Source organism: Macaca fascicularis, chromosome 11 (assembly GCF_037993035.2).
Source record: "Macaca fascicularis isolate 582-1 chromosome 11, T2T-MFA8v1.1".
NCBI lineage: Eukaryota > Metazoa > Chordata > Mammalia > Primates > Cercopithecidae > Macaca > Macaca fascicularis.
This window is the reverse complement of record NC_088385.1, coordinates 72760577-72780844: the sequence shown is the minus strand read 5'-3', so window position 1 is coordinate 72780844 and position 20268 is coordinate 72760577. Positions and strand designations below refer to the sequence as shown.

Sequence of the window (20268 nt, the reverse complement as noted above, 5' to 3'; positions counted from 1 at the left end):
CAATAATAGAGAGCAGATGAACCAATACATTAATTTTCTCTTTTTCCCTAAACCTCATTACAATTATAGCAAAGGCATACAAATGATACAGATTCATGAGAACAAAAATAATCCCATTAAAATGAGGGCAACGGGTGGGCATAGTGGCTCACTCCTGTAATCCCAACACTTTGAGAGGCCGAGGCGGGTGGATAACTTGAGGTCAGGAGTTTGAGACCAACCTGGACAAAGTGGCAAAACTCCCCTTCTCTACTAAAAATATAACAATTTTAAAAAAAGAAAACAGTGGGCAAAGGACATAGTCTTTTTATTTTTTCAAGAGAAGACATACAAATGGCCAACAGGCATATGAAACAATATTTAACATCACTAATCATCAGAGAAATGCAAATTGAAACCACAATGAAATATCATCCTATACCAGTCAGAATGACTATTATTAAAATGACAAAAATTAACATTTTGGTGTGGGTGCAGAGAAATGGAAACTCACATACACTGTAGGTAAGAATGTAAATTAATACAACCTCTGTGAAAAGCAGTTTGGAGATTTCTCAAATTGCTAGAAAAAACAACCATTTGATCCAGCAATCCCACTACTGGGTATCTACTCATTATATTTCAATATCAATATAATCTCATTATATTGATTACAAGAAACCATTATATCAAAAAGATACCTGTATCCATATGTTTATCACAGCACTATTCACAATAGCGAAGATATGGAATCAACCTAATTTCCCATCAACAGATGATCGGATAAGAAAATGTGGTGTACATACACAATGGAATACTATTCAGTCATCAAAAGAATGAAATCACGTCTTCTGCAGCAACATGAATGGAACTTGAGGCCATTATTGTAAGTGAAACAACACAGTCACAGAAAGACAAATACTGCATGTTCTCACTTGTAAGTGGAAGCTAAATAATGTGTACACATGGACATAGAATGTGGAATGATAGACATTGGAGACTCAGAAAGATGAAGGGCTGGGAGGGAGGTGGATGATAAGAAATTACCCAATGATGGTTGGGCACGGTGGCTCATGCCTGTAATCCCAGCACTTCAGGAAGCTGAAGTGGGCGGATCATTTAAGGCCAGGATTTCGAGACCAGCCTGGCCAACATGGCGAAACCCTGTCTCTACTGAAAATACAAAAATTAGCCAGGAATGGTGGCATGTGCCTATAATCCCAGCTAGTTGGGAGGCTGAGGTGGGAGAATTGCGTGAACCCAGGAGACAGAGGTTGCAGTGAGTCGAGACCGTGCCACTGCACTCCAGCCTGGGCGACTGAGCAAGACTCTGTCTCAAAAAAAAAAAAAAACAAACAAAAAACAAAAACAAAAACAAAAACAAATTACCTAATGGGTAAATGTACGTTATTCAGATGGGAGATACCCTAAAAGCCTTGAGTTCACCAGTACTCAATCTACACATGTAACACAATTACTCTTTGTATTAGTCTGTTCTCACGCTGCTAATAAAGACATACCAGACATACCAGAGACTGGCCGTTTATAAAGAAAACAGATTTAATTGACTCACAGTTCCACGTGGCTGGGGAAGCCTCACAATCATAGCAGAAGGCAAAGGAGGAGCAAAGTCACATCTTGCATGGAGGCAGACAAGAGAGCTTGTGCAGGGGAGCTTTAATTTACAAAACCGTGAGATCTCATGAGACTTATTCACTACCACAAGAACAGTTTGGGGGAACGCCCCCATGATTCCACTATCTCCACCTGGCCCTGTCCTTGACATGTAGGGATTATTACAATTCAAGGTGAGATTTGGGTGGGGACACAGCCAAACCATATCACGCTTGTACTCCATATATTTATAGAAAAAGAAGAGAATAGGATAGGAGTCCGTAGCAGATAAGAATTTTCCACACATTTCTGAAGCACAAAGTTAGCAGACCAGAGGAGGCTGCCTCTTTGCCCACAGATGAAGATAAAGAAAAAAGTAAATCAATCAGATGTGTCCAGAGGAATACCAGGAAGATTTAGGATTCTGGAATTCCAGGTACAGTAGTGGATGGGATTTGGGTGTAGGTCTAAAAACAGAGGGATTACATGGATCTCTTGACTTTCATCTATTTCTTTTCTTTTTTTTTTTTTGAGATGGAGTCTCGCTCTGTCTGTCGCCCAGGTTGGAGCGCAGTGGCCAGATCTCCGCTCACTGCAAGCTCCGCCTCCCGGGTTCACGCTGTTCTCCTGCCTCAGCCTCCCGAGTAGCTGGGACTACAGGTGCCACCACCTCGCCCGGCTAATGTTTTGTATTTTTAATAGAGACGGGGTTTCACCGTGGTCTCGATCCTTATGATCCACCTGCCTCGGCCTCCCAAAGTGCTGGGATTACAGGCGTGAGCCACCGCGCCCGCCGCCCATCTATTTATTTGTACATAAAACGTCAACGTCGTGGTTTCTGTCCCAAGCCTGGAATTCAGAGGTGACTTTCCAGGACAACTGAAGAGTCTCAAGAAAAAAGACCTCCACATACTTGTTGTATGAATAGTTAAAAAGAGAAAAATCAAGAAAATCTCCCAGAGAATAGAACAAAAAGTCAAAGACAGAGAAAGGTAGAAAAGAAAATCCAAGCATTGTAGAGGATTAAACCAGGAAGTTCAACATTTGATTAATAGGGTATCCAAAAAGGTAGAACAGAGAAAATGAAGGCAAAGAAATTATCAAAGAAACAACAACAGAAAATTCCCAAAGTTAGAGTCTGGTCAAATATCAACCTCTCAGAGAGGCATTTCATGACCAAAGTATTAAAACTGTAGTCCTCTCTAGCCAGTGTTCCATATTCTGGTCGCCAACTAAATTTTTCTCCATTGAACATGTAACCCGCTGACATATTTAATGTCTCTTTTCGCCATTAGAATGTAAACTTCTTGCAGGCAAGGAGTTTTTGTCAGTTTTGTTCACTGTGGTATCCTCAGTGCCTATGTAATTCTTGGCACTCTAGGTGTTCAATAATTATTTGTTGAGTTGGCCAGGCATAGTGGATCAGGCCTGTAATCCTAGCACTTTGGGAGGCTGAGGTGGGCAGATCTTTTGAGCTCAGGTGTTTGAGACCAGCCTGGGCAACATAGGGAGACCTTGTCTCTACAAAAAATACAAAAAATTAGCCTGGTATAGTTGCATGTTCCTGTATAGTTCCAGCTACTTGGGAGGCTGACGTGGGAGGTTGGCTTGAGCCCAGGAGGTGGAGGTTGCAGTGAGCCAAGACTGATCATGCCACTGCGCTGCAGCCGCAGAGAGAGACCCTGTCTCAAAATAATAACAGTAGTTATTGTTATTTCCTGAGTGAGTGACTAAAGGAAATGATGCAAGAGACCTAAATCCTCATCTGCCATGAAAAGATGTCAATTGACAACACCTGGAATGAGTTAATCAATAAAAAGATATATGTCTATAATTTAAAAATAGGAAAGCAAATACCTGAAAGAACAGCTGAGAAAATGAAAGGCAATTAATTGTATCTGAGGAATAAGAAGAGAGGCTATGGGCAGGAGGAAGCAAGTCACTGTTGTTTTTCATTATAAGATTTTGTGAACTACTTGCTTTCTTCATCATGTGCTTGATTTTAAAAGAGTGTACATGTCTCAGAAAACATTTTCTATTTATTTTCTGTAAAGAGGTCATATCAACAATAATAATAGCTAACATTTATTAAGCATCGAACACTTATTACATGCCAGGCATTGTGCTAAGCTTTATATGGATTATTGAAGGATGTATTACATCTCTGTTGTCATCTTGCATGAATTGAAAACATCTGGATTTAGCCTAAAAAAAGAGAAAAACTCAATCCAAAAATATAAATATTTAGTAACATAAACTCAATTGGATAAATTCTACTTATCAATCCTAACAGATATGAATTTGATATGCCTATTCATGTCCTTAAAATGCAAGGAAAAAGCATCATACAATATTTTTAAGACTATCATTTATATTTATTAGGGCATTCTTGTAGAACTGCAACAGTGCTTGTCAACAGGATTTGTTGCAACAGGAGCTATAGAAAGTGAAGGAAAAGTTATGTATACACTTTTTTGGAAACATCTGTTGGTGTCCTCTGCTTGCTTTCCCTCCACCCTTCTCCCTACATTTATCTTCCTGTCTGTTCATCTGGAGTATAAATGACCTTCGTTTCAGGAAATTCATGAGATTTTCACAACATGAAATGGCTTCTGACAGAGTCATTTCTGAGCCTCAGCTCTGATCCACTCCACTCTGTCTGTGCCCGGAGTTGTGCTGGCACATTGTCATCCACCAATTAGTTGTTCAAGAGCACACAGAATCAGATACCATGGCAACTCATTCTTCAGTCATTACAGTGATGTAATTTAAACATGGATAGTTGTTTTAAAAAATCTTTTTAGCACAATTATTTTGTTTGCATGGTGCTGGTGTGTAGACTATATTATGGATCTATTGGGAGCATCCTCCACTTCCCTTTTCCTTTTTGCTTGGCTAAACTCCTTCTCATCTTTCAGGTTCAGTTTAGCTGTGCCCTCCTTAGAGATGCCATTCTCAACAATGGCGCCCCCTAAATGGGGATGCTGTACCTCCCACAGCTCCGGGTGCATCCCTCTGGTATTTCCCTTCATATACTCTATTATCACTGCTGTTTGCTTCCTTTAAATTTTTTTATTTTGAATTATTGTGGGTACATAGTAGGTGTATATATTTACAGGGTACATGAGATGCTTTGTTATAGGCATGCAACGTGAGAGAGTCACTTTATGGAGATGGAGTATCTATCCCTTCAAGTATGACATTTGTTTTCAGTTTCTCCTGCTGGACTTTATTCTCCATGGGTGCAGAGACTGGACTATTTGTCTTGGTAGTTCCAATACATGGCATAGTGCCTGGAACATAGTAGGTGCTCAGTAAACATGTGGAATGAATTAATGAAAGCCACTGTCATTGTGTACAGTTGCACTTTAGTTTGCATACACTGATTATGTGAAAAGTAAGAATCTAAACAACCCTCAGATGTGTTAAATAACTGCTCAGTTAAAGGCTAATGAGTTAAAAAATATTGGCTTAAACCCAAATGTTAAAAGGAAAGAGATAGAGAGAAGGTTATGCAGATTTCCTGTGTTCCATAGGAAATGAATATTTCCTAAGCTCTTTTCCTCCAGCCATTTCCTAAGTAAATTGAGAATGCACCATATACTTTTACACCCTTATGAAAGAAGAAAGTAAAATGATTTCAGAACGGTTGGTGCCACATGCCATAACCTAGCCTCTTATTTATGGCTTGACAAATAGGTGAGGGAAAGTTGTTACATTTTCTTATTTCTTCAGAGCCTTTGAATAATAGTTAACAAAGACCACATTGAAAAATGTTTTCAATACAGTTCCATTCCCCTCCCATCCACTACCCTCTCCAATGGGGCAGGAGAGGCCATAGGAAGCATCACAGCTTCTCCATGCCTTTTTTTTTTTTTTTTTTTTGAACAGAGTCTCATTCTGTAGCCCAGGCTGGAGTGCAACGATGACCTCGGCTCACTGCAACCTCCACCTCCCAGGTTCAATTGATTCTCCTGCCTCAGCCTCCTGAGCAGCTGGGATTACAGATATGCACCACCAGGCCTGGTTAATTTTTGTATTTTTAATAGAGATGGGGTTTCACCATGTTGGCCAGCCTGGTCTCGAACTCCTGACCTCAGGTGATCCGCCTACCTCAGCCTCCCAAATTGCTAGGGTTACAGGCATGAGCCACCATGCTCGGCCTCCTCCATGCTTTTCCTATCTCTCTTCATTGGACCATAGCTAATATGCACTGACTGCCCTCACAAATGATACAAAAAACTTTAAAAGAAATAATTTTTTTTTAAAAGAAATAATTTTAAGTTCTGGGATACATTTGCAGAACAAGGAGGTTTGTTACATAGGTATACACGTGCCATGGTGGTTTGCTGCACCCATCAACCCATCATCTACATTAGATATTCCTCCTAATGCTATCCCTTCTTCAGCCTCCCACCCACTGACAGGCCCCAGTGTGTGATGTTCCCCTCCCTGCATCCACGTGTTCTCATTGTTCAACTCCCACTTATGAATGAGAACATGTGGTGTTTGGTTTTCTGTTCCCGTGTTAGTTTGCTGAGAATGATGGTTTCCAGCTTCATCCATGTCCCTGCAAAGGACATGAACTCACCCTTTTTTGTGGCTGCATAGTATTCTGTGGTATATATGTGCCACGTTTTCTTTATCGAGTCTATCATTGATGGGCATTTGGGTTGGTTCCAAGTCTTTGCTATTGTGAACAGTGCTGCAATAAACATACATGTGCATGTGTCTTTATAGTAGAATGATTTATAATCCTTTGGGTATATACCCAGTAATGGTATTGCTGAGTCAGATGGTATTTCTGGTTCCAGATCCTTGAGGAATTGCCGTGCTGTCTTCCATAATTGTTGAACTAATTTACACTCCCACCAACAGTGTAAAAGTGTTCCTATTTCTCCACATTCTCTCCAGCATCTGTTGTTTCCTGACTTTTTAATGATAGCCATTCTAACTGGCATGAGATGGTATCTCATTGTGGTTTTGATTTGCATTTCTCTAATGACCAGTGATGATGAGCTTTTCTTCATTTGTTTGTTGGCTGCATAAGTGTCTTCTTTTGAGAAGTGTCTGTTCCTACCTTTGCCCACTTTTTGATGGGGTTGTTTGTTTCTTGTAAATTTGTTTTAGTTCCTTGTAGATTCTGGATATTAGCCCTTTGTCAGATGGATAGATTACAAAAATTTTCTCCCATTCTGTAGGTTGCCTGTTCACTCTGATGATAGTTTCTTTTGCTGTACATAAGTTCTTTAGTTTAAGTAGATCACATTTGTCAGTTTTGGCTTTGGTTGCCATTGCTTTTGGTGTTTAATGACATGATTGCATATTTAGAAAACACCAACGTCTCAGCCCAAAATCTCCTTAAGCTGATAAGCAACTTCAGCAAAGTCTCAGGATATAAAATCAATGTGCAAAAATCACAAGCATTCCTATATGCCAATAATAGACAGAGAGCCAAATCATGAGTGAACTCCCATTCACAATTGCTAAAAAGAGAATAAAATACTTAGGAATACAACTTACAAGGGATGTGAAGGACATCTTCAAGGAGAACTGCAAACTACTGCTCAAGGAAATAAGAGAAGAAACAAACAAATGGAAAAACATTCCATGCTCATAGATAGGAAGAATCAATATTATGAAAATGGCCATAATGCCCAAAGTAATTTATAGATTCCATGCTATCCCCATCAAACTACCATTGACTTTCTTCACAGAATTAGAAAAAGCTACTTTAAATTTCATATGGAACTAAAAAAGAGCCCATATAGCCAAGACAATCCTAAGCAAAAAGAACAAAGCTGGAGGCATCATGCTACCTGGCTTCAAACTATACTGCAAGGCTACAGTAACCAAAACAGCACAGCACTGGTACCAAAACAGATATATAGAACAATGGAACAGAACAGAGGACTCAGATATAACGCCATACATCTACAATCATCTGATCTTTGATAAACATGAGAAAAACAAGCAATGGGGAAAGGAAGGATTCCCTTTTTAACAAATGGTGTTGGGAAAACTGGTTAGCCATATGCAGAAAACTGAAACTGGACCCTTTCCTTATACCTTATACAAAAATTAACTCAAGATGAATTAAAGACTTAAACATAAGACCTAAGACCATAAAAACCCTAAAAGAAAACCTAGGTAATACCATTTAGGACACAGGCACGAAAAGAAATTTTAAAAGTGGTTCTAAAATTTTAATCTGAGGCTAGTTGAAAGATAATTGTTTAAGGAGGTATGGTTGTCTGTGACCATTGGGAAATTGGTCAAGATTTCATTTTTTTATTTCAGGTTATGTGACAGGCTCAGGAATAACAAGTTAAATAGAAAAGAATTCATTGGAATGACCTCAAGGATATACAAATGAATAGTAAGAAGAAATAGAGAATGATTCTAGTTTGATGGTTTTACGTGTGAAGCTAGATTTTCAGTTAACATAACTCTAAAGGAAAATGCATAAATCAGGATGCTATTAATAATGATTGTAGGAGGATTTTCATTGACTGATGTAAGATTAGACTCTGGCTTAATGTCCATTTCCATATGGCAGTTGTTCCTTCTATAGGAAGAATACTTCTATGCAGAATGTCTTTTTGATTCAAATGGAGTTCCAGAGAAATATTTGGTTAAAAGCTGAAACCATGTCAGTTACAAATCTATGTCATGTTTTCCATTATGACCAGAATAATAGCACATTTTCTTACGTTGATCCATGTGCCATGATAGATGATGTTTCATTTACTTTCTTCACTAGCTCTGCTTTCTTTACTAGCCTCTGGCTACGATTTTTAATTGTTACCACTGTTATTATTATTATTACTATATATGGTTAATTATGAATGACTTTATATTATCTTAATTTAAGAAAAGACATATGTTGCATCTATGTAACTTAAAGTGATATATATATGCATATATATGATACATGCATACACATATACATGTGTGTGTGTGTGTATATGTGTATATATATGTATACACACACACATAAAGAAATAAACAAGCTCTCTCATGAAACTCCACTGCTGCCTGTGGGGTTGCTATTTTGTTATTTGTGGGTTTCAAATTTCAGTAGGTTCTGTTATCACCCCAGGAGTTTCCTCATTTCTCTAACTTGGAAATACACTAGGAAGCTGTGAACACGTGAGATATGGCAGATGCATGAAAGGTGTCCCCTGATTCAGTACTATTTCCTCTATAGGCTCTTAATCTAAATTCTCACCTCTATGAACTAGTTCTGTTGTGTTTAAGCTTTGTGGACATCTTAGTATCACAGAATTAAAGAATTTTAAACCTAGAAACAATATTAAAGGTCAGTCTATAGATAAAGAGATAAAGGTCAACCACGATGCTCAGTCTAAAGATAAGGAAATGGGAACTCAGAGCTTTGTCCAAGGTCTCAGCCTCTGAGAGTTGTAGAACCATGGCTAGAATGGGGTCTTCTGAAGGTGATTTTTGTCGACTTTCACTGCATTCCTGTAGTTATTGATTATTTAGTTTACAGCATCATCAGGATTCTTCTGGGTGAAAGTGAGAGAACCCCAAATCCGACAAACTTCAAGAAAAGAAGGAACTTTATTAGCTCATGTAACTGAAAACCTCCAGGCACAAAGAAATCCGGTGGCTCAAATTATGTCCTCAACACTTTGTCTGTCTCCAGATCTTGTCTCTGCTTTTCTCTGTGCTGGATTCATTGTCCAACAAGCCCATCCAATGCTGTGGCCAAATGTCTTCCTCCTCACCACCCTTCCTTCAGAAGCCACAGGCATGCAGTCTACCAGCTTCAAGTCTACCAGAGTGAGAAGGGCTGACTTTCCTACCAGTCCCAGAAAAGTACTGACATTAAACATCATGGGTTTACCCTGAGTTGTGTGCCTCTGCTTGAACCAATCAGAGGGTCAAAGTATATCCACTGGCCTGAACTAAGTCGCATACCCTCCTCTGCCACCAGGGATTGGATGTCAGCTCCAGCTGAATCTCATAGGCTGAGAGTAAGGAGAGAAATCTCCTGAAGAAAAAAAAAGTTCTGTTAGCAGAGGTAAAATAGATGCCGAGTAATTCAGAGCAACCACTGTCTGTTCCCAGGGCACACTATATCTGAGACACTGCGTTAGGTGTTTGTCTATGGAGCATCCATTGTCAATTCATTTGTTTAGCAGATACTTCTTCAGGATGAACATGCTGGTAGAAAGTTGAACTCATACAAATGGGGCAGAGGAGAGATTACATTGGCTGTGTTGAGGAAGTGATGGGGTGGCAACAGAGAGAGGCTTGGAGTGCAGAGCCTTGCACAGGCGAGGGAAAGTAAGTTCTGAGAGAAGGTTAGTAGGGTGCTAAAGGACAGGAGGGCTCTAGGAAAAGGCCAGATGAGAGGATGCTAGAAAAAGTCTGTCTGCTCAGTGCAGAGGAAACTTTGTATGGTTCATTTCATTCAAGCAGTTTTGGAAGAGCAACTGTGTTCCACCACTGTGCCAGGTGCTAGAAAGACAGAGATGGCAAGACAGACTTGCTCTCGTGCTCCACAGGGGCACATCACACAATTGGTTAATGACAACTGCAGTAATTGTTACCAGGGAGAAGTCTAGGGTGTTACACGAGAATATATTCAATATATTTTTGAATATATTCAGTATTCAACAATCACAAAAACAGGGGATCAACTGAAGTGTCTATCAACAGATGATTAAAGAAAATGCAGTGTACATATACAAACATAAAAAAGAATGAAATCATGTCTTTTGCAGTAACATGAATGGAGCTTGAGGCCATTATTTTAAGTGAAACAACTCAGAAACAGGAAGTCAAATACCACATATTCTCACTTATAAGTGGGAGCCAAAGTGTACACATGAACATAGAGTGTGGAATGATAGGCATAGGAGACTGTAAAGGGTGGGGAGTGGATGATGATAAATTAATGGGTAAAATGTACATTATTCAGGTGATGGCTACACTAAAAGTTCAGACTTCACCACTATGCAATATATCCATGTGACAAAATTGCACTTGTATCCCTTAAATTATACAAATGAAAAGAGAGAATATACACCAGGGCAGGGTCATCAACCTTTTCGGCACTAGCAACCGGTTTCATGGAAGACAACTTTTCCATGGATCGGGGTGTTGGCAGTGAAGGATGGTTTCTGGATGAAACTCTTCCATCTTAGATTCTCATAAGGAACGCACAGCCTAGATCTCTTGCATGCGTAGTTCATGATAGGGTTTGTGCTCCTGTGAGAATCTAATGCCACCGCTGATCTGACAGAAGGCGAAGCATGGGTGGAAATGCTCACTTGCCTGCCGCTCACCTCCTGCTGTGCAGACCAGTTCTTAACAGGCTACAAACCAAAAACTGGTAATGGTTTGGTAATGGGGTCTGGTGACCCTTGCACTAGAGGACCTGATTGTATGTCAGAGTTGGGAGTGAGAAGGCAGAGAGGCTACCCTAGAGGGAGAAACATTTCAACTGAGATCTGAAGACTGAGGAGGAGGTTTGCCAGAGTGAAAGAGAGGCTGAGGAGGAAAAGAATTCCAAACAGGGGGTACTAGAGCCTAGGAAAAAGTGCTCAAGGTTATAGGAAGGAGAAAGGTGCATTCCAAGCCACCCTAAGGCAAGTGAGCACAAAGTAAGGAAGACTGAGAGAGCTTGGGCTCAAAAAGGAAGAAGGAGTCAGACTGTCCAGGCCATTTGGGCCATAGGAAAGATTTTGAATTTTACTAAGACCATAAAATTTGTGATTGGATTTCTGTTGTTCAAAAGATGACACTGGCTGTGGGTAAAGAAAAAATTGAAGTGGGGTGAGAGCATACGGAGCATAAAAATGTAGTGGTGCTTGAACTGTAGTAGTGGCAACGGTGATGAAGAGAAAGCAGACACATTCAAGAGATATTTGAAGACCTTTGTCTTGTAAAGATGACTTCTGTAATTGTTGGATGGACAGCATGATGTATCTTACGGATTTAGGTAAGTTTCACATTTTCATTAGCTGGTTGAAATATAGGTTTTATTTTTCATGATGTGATTAAGTTGGCTGGGATTAGGCTAAACATAATTGTTTTATGGCTAAATGTATCCTGTTGTAATAAATAATTACCATATATCAGCCCACCTAATGCCTGATTTCAGAGATGAGGCCACAGGGAACTTCGACAAGCCTATAGATTTGGGGACTAGACGAAAGGTAGAGGAATGGGGCCTTAAACGTTACTGGTCTTGCAGAATGTTCTGAGTCTTATGGCCAGCTTACTTGCTGCAATTTAGAGAATCCCCTAAACCTGATATAGCTCATAGTCTCTTGATATATATTCTTAGACTGCTAAATGAGATGAATAGCTAGGTTTAGGTGTTCCACAATGCAACAGAATCTTTCCAACTGAAGGGTACTGAAGACTTGGAGACTGAGTGTGCTGCTATTTCAGTGCTCCCTTTGAAAATATAACTTTGGAAAATCTGACTGAAGCTTGGGAAGCTAGGATTAACTATGTTAGGGATGTGCACCCAAAAGAAGGTTCATCCTGAACAGGAATTGCATGCAATACTCTGTGGGTATGCACCAGCCTAGAGGAGAGTGTGGAACCTGAGATTACATTATGGCTTTGCCATTTACCAGCTGTCTTCCCAAGTCAGTCACTTAGGCTCTCTGAGCCTCAGTTAACCCATCTGTAGAATAAATATAATAATAATAATACCTGCTCTATTACTCACCATGGTAATGAAGGTGAAAAGAAAGAAAATTTGTGAAGGTGGTTTGTAAGCAAAAAACTGATGATGCAAAAAGAGTTGTCACTACTTGTCCCAATCAAGATAGGCTAAATTGTTTCATGGTAAGAAACAGTAAAGTCTCAGTGCCTCTAAACGAGGTGTCTTTATCCTCCTGCAAAGTCCACTGCCAGACCAACAATTCTCAGGGTATTTGATTTCCACTCACATTCATGGTAAAGTCTGTGACATTTTTCAGCCTTGCTCACATTTATCTCACCTCAGTTTCTGGGTGTTAAGTGAGAGTTGTTGGCTGTGCCATTGTAACAGGCAGCTGCTATCCTTCCTCTCTCCTGTATCTATTTTCCCTTCTCCTGGCTGTGGGCTTGGGTTTGTCTTTGGGGCATCTCTGATTTCATGTTTCACGTGGGGCTGGGCCTGCTCTCTTCCTTCCCCCTCACTTACTGAGGTCCGCCTTTATGGACCGGCTCCGGGGACAGACATGTGACCCACATCTGATCTGACCAATCAGTGTTTTCTCCCCACTCCCACCCACTTCTGGCCAGAATGATTTTATAGTGATTGGCGTGAGATCCAAATTGGCCCAACAGTATTCAACCCCAAGATTTTGTTAGAAATATTGAAAAAAAAATAAGGATCTTTCTTCAGAGTTTGCTAGATCGACATGATGTGGGTGTGGGGCTTACAGCAGCTACCCTGTCATCGCTAGAACATAACCTATCCAAGAATGAAGCCAAGATAGAGAAAAGCTGAACTATAGGTTATATACAGACTATAGGTCTGGCCGCATCTTTGGGTCCCTGGATCAAGCCGTACCTAAAGATCCACATCCTGGACTTCCTAGTTTATCAGCTACTACACATTTTGTTTTGTTTTGTTTTGTTTGGCTTAAGTCATTCTGTATTGGGTTTATGTCCAGTGCAACTGAAGGGATCCTGGCTAACACAGCCATTCATTTCTAGGGCAGGAGCTGCTAGCCTGTGCTAGACTAAACTATCTGCATTTTAATATTAACTTTGTCTTTGTTTCATTGCATCTCTTGGAGCATTACTACTTAGATGGCAGCTCTTCTTCCTTAGATTCCTCTAAAACCTGACCAATATGCCCAGTGGAACAGCAGACATTAGTCAGTGATCTGACTTGGGAGGACATTGACGCTTTTGAGATCTCCAGGATTTGGGGAGATCTCAAAACACACATGGCAGTGTGTTAAAGGTCTCCTCTTTTCTCTGAACTCTCTAGATTCTCAGCAGCAGCACACTACTAGAGCTAGATCTGTGTCTACCATTTTCCTCACAAAGCAAGTTTCTTTCAAGGTAGATACCCCACAGTCTGGGTTCTGGCAGCACAGCATTCTCAAATGTTGCTATTTCACATCCTCAAGAATGTATGCTTAAACTAGGACTAAGGAAGCCACAGGACAAGCAAAACCCAAAAGTGAGAAAATAGGTAATTGAATAGAAGGGAGATGGGACTAACAGGTCACAAGGGATCAATCTTAGGGTTGGTGGCAGTACAGGGGAAGAATTTAGGGCCCTGGGAAGGCTGAGATAGACTTACTCATGGAGTGGAGGCAGATCATCAAGGTGTTGATTCAGGCTCAAAAGCAAAAACAAGAGCCTAACTACTACAAACTAGTTACAAAGTGGAGTATTGCTCACTGACATGAGGCATTTTCCCATGGGCCGTAACTGGGTCTTGGTATGACAGAGGAACCAAGGCATGACTGGCTCAGCTTAGGTGGAGTCCCAAATACATAGGCTGAGGATGGAGGAGAGAGGGTCATATCTGCAGCCATTCCCCTCCTACTTCAGAAGAAACCGGATTGCCAAGTCTTACAGATGGCCGAACTCGGATTAGGGGTGTAGACCCCTGTTGTTGCCTTTTGACCCCCGGGTTGTTATCTATCTGAATTATGTATTTCAAAAATAATTTTGATTTTTTCAATTTTTCTTCCACTTTTAGGCCAGAATTCCTAGATATGAAGAGTAATTTCTCAAGAATGACCTTACCTAACTCTAGAAATTAGTCTTGCTCAATAAAAAGTCATCTCACAGAAATAAAACTAACTTGAAAAGAAGAGCATCAAATCTGCCGTCTTCTCTCTGCTCTTGGGCTTTTTTTTTTTTTTTTTTTAAACTTGAGAGATTGAGTTTTGCTGTGTTGCTCAGACTGAAGTGCAGTGGCTATTCAGAGGTGTGATCATAGTGTACTGCAACCTCCAACTCCTAGACTCAAGTGATCCTCCTGCTTTAGCCTTCTGAGTAGCTGAAACTTATAGAGTGCGCCACGGTGCTGGTCTTGGGCTCCTTATGTTTCACTTCTCTGAAGTTTTGTTACAGCTGGAGTTTGCATCATATGCCCCCTGGCTGGAGGGTATTCATTCCTAAATTCTGTTTTTATTTCTGCCTAGAGTACACCACTTACTATTCCTGAATTCACTAAAGAGTTGAGCATCCTCAGCCCATTAAAAGATACATACCCTCCCCATGCTCCCATATGAAATGCTACATTGGCTGAAACCCATTCTCCCTCTCTGATGGTGACCATAAAGGCTTTCTGTGAGAGGGCCTGTGATTTGTCCTTGGTATTGGCAGGGGTTTCGGGATGCAACCACTTTTCAGGATAACTCAGTAAGGTACTCACAGAATACTGACTGTGAGAATAAGTGAATGAATTCAGGAATGAAGTAATACATTTAACAAATTTCCTGACAGCAGATGTCTTAAAATTGGCAAACGCTTTCTAGAAACAAATTTCTCTTAAGAAGCTAAATGAAGAAAATTTGAGTAACAATGGTGATAGTACAAACCAGAAGTTTTAGCTTTTTAAAAATCCTGGATATATTCATAATTAGCAACCTAAGTGTCAAGTTGACCTTGAACTTGGTAGAATCATTCTGACTTTGCTAGTACTTTTTAGAGTTAAAAGGCTCCTATCTAGGAGACACTTCGTGGCTTTCATTTCTTATTCTTTTGATCAAACTTCTAGATCTCTCTTCAATGTTACTTCAAAGACAACTGTTGCATTAGTTACTTCCCTTACAAACTTTGTAGATGCTAGCCTGAAGTAAAAATTCTATAGTTTGGAACTACAGCTTATTCTTCATGTTTCTTCTAAGATTGTCTCTGTAGAATTAAATGTCAGAATCTGAAAGGTGAGCTCAGGGCAGTTGATTGAAGGAGTATGATATGTAAAACACACTTTATGTATGTGTGTACCAAGGTGTGTGCAAGGGGTGCAACAAAATGACTTGTGAGTGTCTCCCTCCTTGATCTGTTTTGACCAAACTTTATTACTCATTTAATGGAACTGTAACAAAGAGCAGGAATCAAAACACATGGGGATCACAGAGGCTGTTATGTTTATTGTGCAGAACAGACAGTGATAATCCACTAGAGAAATATTTTCAACAAGCAAGCGATTCAAAGTACAATCATAGACAGCAATTCTACATGAAGAACAAGGAATAAAGTTAGAAGACACTCAAAGGAACAGGGAGAAAGTCAACTGCAGTTAAACGTCTTGATACTTTTCTCCTGCAAACATACCTAACTTGCAGAAATGGTAGAAAAGTTAAATGTCCAGTCTTATTTAGCTGTGACCAACAACAGCAAAGAACAGTCCTATAAAATTTATCTCCCACAAAAATAAACTATATATATAAAAATTTTATGATGTTCTTACTGTTCCATTGGCCACAAGCTTTTTTTTTTTTTTTTTCAGTATGAAAAATGAGGTATACTGGGACTTAAGAGGTAGTAGTGTGTTTTGATTGTACAACGTACGGGAAATAAAAGTGTAACTTCACCAGAGATGGAAATCACTCAGTGTACCATGTTTGGCCAACACGAGCAATTGCTTCAATTTTATGAGCTGGCCAATGAGGTTTCTAAAAGGCCCATCCAAAGATATGGAATGCGACTTTTATTTTTATGAGCCACTGTTTATTTGCTTATTTAATGCACAGTTAACAGTAATGTTGAGTTTTAATTCTCTCCATAGCTCCTTTGGTGATTCACAACAGTGAGCGATCTGCCAGTCTCAGAGAGGTATGTGGCTTTTGAAACTACCTCCCTGAAGCGGCTGGAAGAGAGATGGTTTTGAGTTTCATTTGGCTTCAGTACTAAAAGCCATACTGACAAAAGCCGTCATGAGAAACTACCTCCTGGCCCAGTTGATAATACCATGTTAAAAAGTCAGCACACTCACTAGGAGAGAAAGGCATAAAAACTCTACACAAGAAGCGTTTAAAATAAATCTGGTTGAGACATATTACAAAAATCACATTTGTGTAAAATACATGAAAATATCTGTCAAGCATTTTCTTATATTCAACTAATCTTAAAAACACATATTTTTGATTGCATTATGCAAAAGCAGGGCTTGTTGCATCTCACCTACAAAGCTTCAAGTTTCTTTGAAGGTTGGCTTTTATTTTATTTATTATTTACTTATTTTGCAAAAATATGTAAAAATGTGTTCCTTTCTATCAAACGTCTTTTATAAAAATAGTTTTGACTAGGGATAGCTGCAGTTTGAACTATTTCAAACATTGAAAAAACAAATGAATGCTGCAAGTAACAAGTTAATTTCTTTTGAAGTCTGGAGGTAGGTCTTTGCAAGTCAATTAGTCCATTTCCTTAAACAATTCATTTGAGGTACAGACTTGGAGGGTAATATTTAAACATTACAGTCAAATCTTGTGTGATGTGTAGTGTGATTGAGGAAAATTATCCTTAAGAACCTAGGAGCGACTTGGTTAAAACATTTTCAAGTTAATGTAGAAATCTAGCAGAGAAGCTGAAACAAGTATTTGTAAAAATTTTTAATTAAAAAAACATAGAAAAATACATAGTCATGCTGAAACACAGTAAGGAGATTGCTTCTTTAACTGTAATTAAGTGTACAAAAAGAACTGCAGATGATTAGAATCACCTACCCAGTAAGTTTTTTTTCTTGCATTGCTTGTGTATAGCAGCATGTAATAAGTACTAGACTGTAAATTCATTGTAACATTCAGAGGTAGTATTGAGTAGTGGGGATATATTGCATCTCTGGCTAAAAGTGCAGTTTGAATGAAGAGATGGTGAACTCAAGCCGAAGAAAAGCACCTCGGTCAACCATCTTATGTCAAAACGTATTACTTGAAGTAACACATATGCTTAATTTGAGGTAAGTGGTATTTAGGTCTTTCATGGAAACTGATACACAATGAAAAGAGAGGGAGAGGAAGAGGGAGAGAGACAGAGAGAGACAGACTGCCCCCTTTTTTTTTTTTTTTGCTTTTTAAATTGACGTATAATTATAGTAAAAGAAATTTAGATTTCGCTCCTCTCACCTCACAATTAGGTGAGTTAATCATGCATTATTCTGTTGTACCTTTTCATTAAATTACAAAGAGGATAATTTTACTTGTCTAGGTTCCTTAAATGCTCTGAGGCTGACAAGTGTTATTGATTGCTGAATGGCATTTGGCTCTGTAGGAAGTAGATTTCCTAAAAATGAAGTGTCCTGAAAACAAGTGCTGTGAGTAAATTTATTACTCCTGCTGATATGTGTGATATCCATAAATAGAAAAGTTGGCAATATTCGTTTGCTTACTTCCCTTTTTGAAAAATGAACATAACCTTTTCTGGTTTGTAAGCTGAATGAAAGGATACATCAGCATTTCGTCTCATTTAGAAATAAAAAGTTAAAAATCATCAAGTAAGTGTCTACAAGATTATACGAAAAAGAGAAAGTAGTATCTAGTCCTTATCTTTGGTGTTCTAAACAGAGGATTCACTACAGGGAGTGGGTTGGGGTGGTATTTGAGGCGTACACAGTGTTACACACCGCGTTCTTCCTATATGAATGCCCGACATCACAAGTGTGACACGTTTCTTGTTTGCATGCAGTGCAGTGATTGACTAAACCCAATTCAGTTTTTCTCACCCGCCCACTCTTGCTTATCAGATCAACAAACTATTAGTAGGTTAAGAAAAAAGAAAACAGTAATTAAAAGTTGCATTGTTAAGCTGTGTCCCCTGTGTTTACAGCAGTTTTTCACTAAACCTGGGACTGTGAAGGGATTACAAAGAAGGTGATTAATATAGTCCTTTTTAAGGTTATGTGATTTCTCCCCACCCCACCCCCACCCTCCCCCGCCCCACCCCACCCCACCCCAGATGAAAGTGGAAAGACCATGGCAATACAGAATAAGTGGTCACTGCAGTGTCTTCTCCCTTCAAAAGATCCAACTGCTGCTGAGGTAGAAATCGAACGTTGGCGCCCCCTAGTCCTCTTCGGCAGACTCTTGTGAGGATGTCTCTTCAGTTTCCTCCTGGAACACACAAAGGGCACAGCCATGACGCTCAATCGTTATACTGTGTGGGCTGCTCTTGCCAACAGTGCAGAGGTAACCTGTTTCCACAGCACATTATGCTTGCCTCAAAAGAGGATGACGATGACTGGCGAGCCCTCATTGCCAGGGCTTCTTAAACCGTAATTGAGGAATCAAGGTGTTGTTTTTTCCCAGAGTGGTCATTAGCCACTGTTGACTTAAGGCTTGACATCATGGCGACTGGTCAGCAAATTCAATTGTTTGCTGTCCAGAGACGGTCAGGGCAATGCACGGTTACTCACCAATTAGAAAAAAAATAGGAATGGAATAAATTTTTCCCGACAGCATGCCATTCATCAGTTTTAAACACCGGCACACAAGGAAAATAGAGTTAGGGGGATCAGTTCTTAAGGCATAAACGAACCCACCCTCCCGATACTGGTAATAATAGCTGGTATTTTTAGAGTGCTTACCAGATGCTTAGGCACCTTCTGTTAATATTCCTATTTTACAGATGAGAAAACCAAGGCACAGACAAGGAATGTGCCCCAAATTACAGGGTGTGTGGGACCAGGATTTGGGTCGGGTCGGTTTTGGTGCCAACACCAGCGTGTGACCGCTACACCACTGTGCAGAGGCAGTGTGAGAGCAGGGGCAGATCGGACAACGAGCCTTCCCAAATCCATTTCCTCCCCCTTGTATTTATTAAAGCACATTTTGAGACAGTGACCCAAGTTCAGCGTAACTGCTCAATCTCAATACTAATCCGCATGGACCAAACATTTGATGGTGGGCTAGCCAAGCAGAGAAAATCTAATATATATGTTTTTGCAAGGCCCCCTCTTCATATAAATCTAACTCCTCCTTCCTTTTTCCTTTTTTTTGATTCCTTATGGCTCTGGAATTTGTTGGGGTTTCTGCAAGCCGGCTTGAGCCGCAAAGTTCTCTTTCCTTTTGCTTATTTAACAAATGTGCAGTACCTTTCAGGACATGGGTGGTAAAGCGGAGACAATAAACATTTCCGATAAAAGCGTCGTTAGTGAGAGGATGATTTTTATCAAATGCTGCACATTGTCTCATAAGACGGCATGTGAAAAAGATCTGGGAGAAGAGGTAAACATTTACTCCTGCAGCAGACCGAGCCCCTTTAAGAATGGCCAGCTTAAAACAGCTTATAACAGTCTTCATACTTTAATAGATTTGATTTTCCACATGGCTTCATTTTGTCTGGGTGGCTAACCGACACAATTTATACCTCTCTTCCTTTCCCAGGTCACCACAGTACACCATTCAGTAAAGCATGCCTTAAAGCTTGTCTGCATTATATGACCAAACTTCCATTCATTAGTGTTTGAAACACTTCAGCTGTGAAGGGGCTCCTAAATGCTACCATGTGTGACGCTTTTGCGTAAAAGCAGCAAATGGGAGAAAAAACCCCACATGAACGGGCACTCACCCACTCACATGAATGCACATACACACACACGCACACACACACTCTCTCTATCCTGGGCTTTAATCACAGGCCACTGCATACTTCAAACCCTTTGCAAAAGGTTTCAAATATTCTCCTTCCCCCTGAAGACTGAGAGAGCTGTAAATCCTGGGAATAAACACACAT

The 20268-nt window shown here is 39.9% G+C and overlaps 1 protein-coding gene across 2 annotated transcripts in view; it reads right to left on the bottom strand.

Moving 5' to 3' along the window:
• Positions 1-15669: 15669 nt before the first annotated feature.
• Positions 15670-20268, bottom strand: part of HMGA2 (high mobility group AT-hook 2) — a 139631-nt gene continuing 135032 nt past the window's right edge. For both annotated transcript variants that reach the window (XM_015431160.3, XM_074005917.1), the window contains exon 5: positions 15670-18647. In XM_015431160.3, coding sequence (XP_015286646.1) covers positions 18600-18647 — 48 coding nt within the window. In that variant the 3' untranslated portion in view covers positions 15670-18599. The remainder of the gene's footprint in view (positions 18648-20268) is intronic.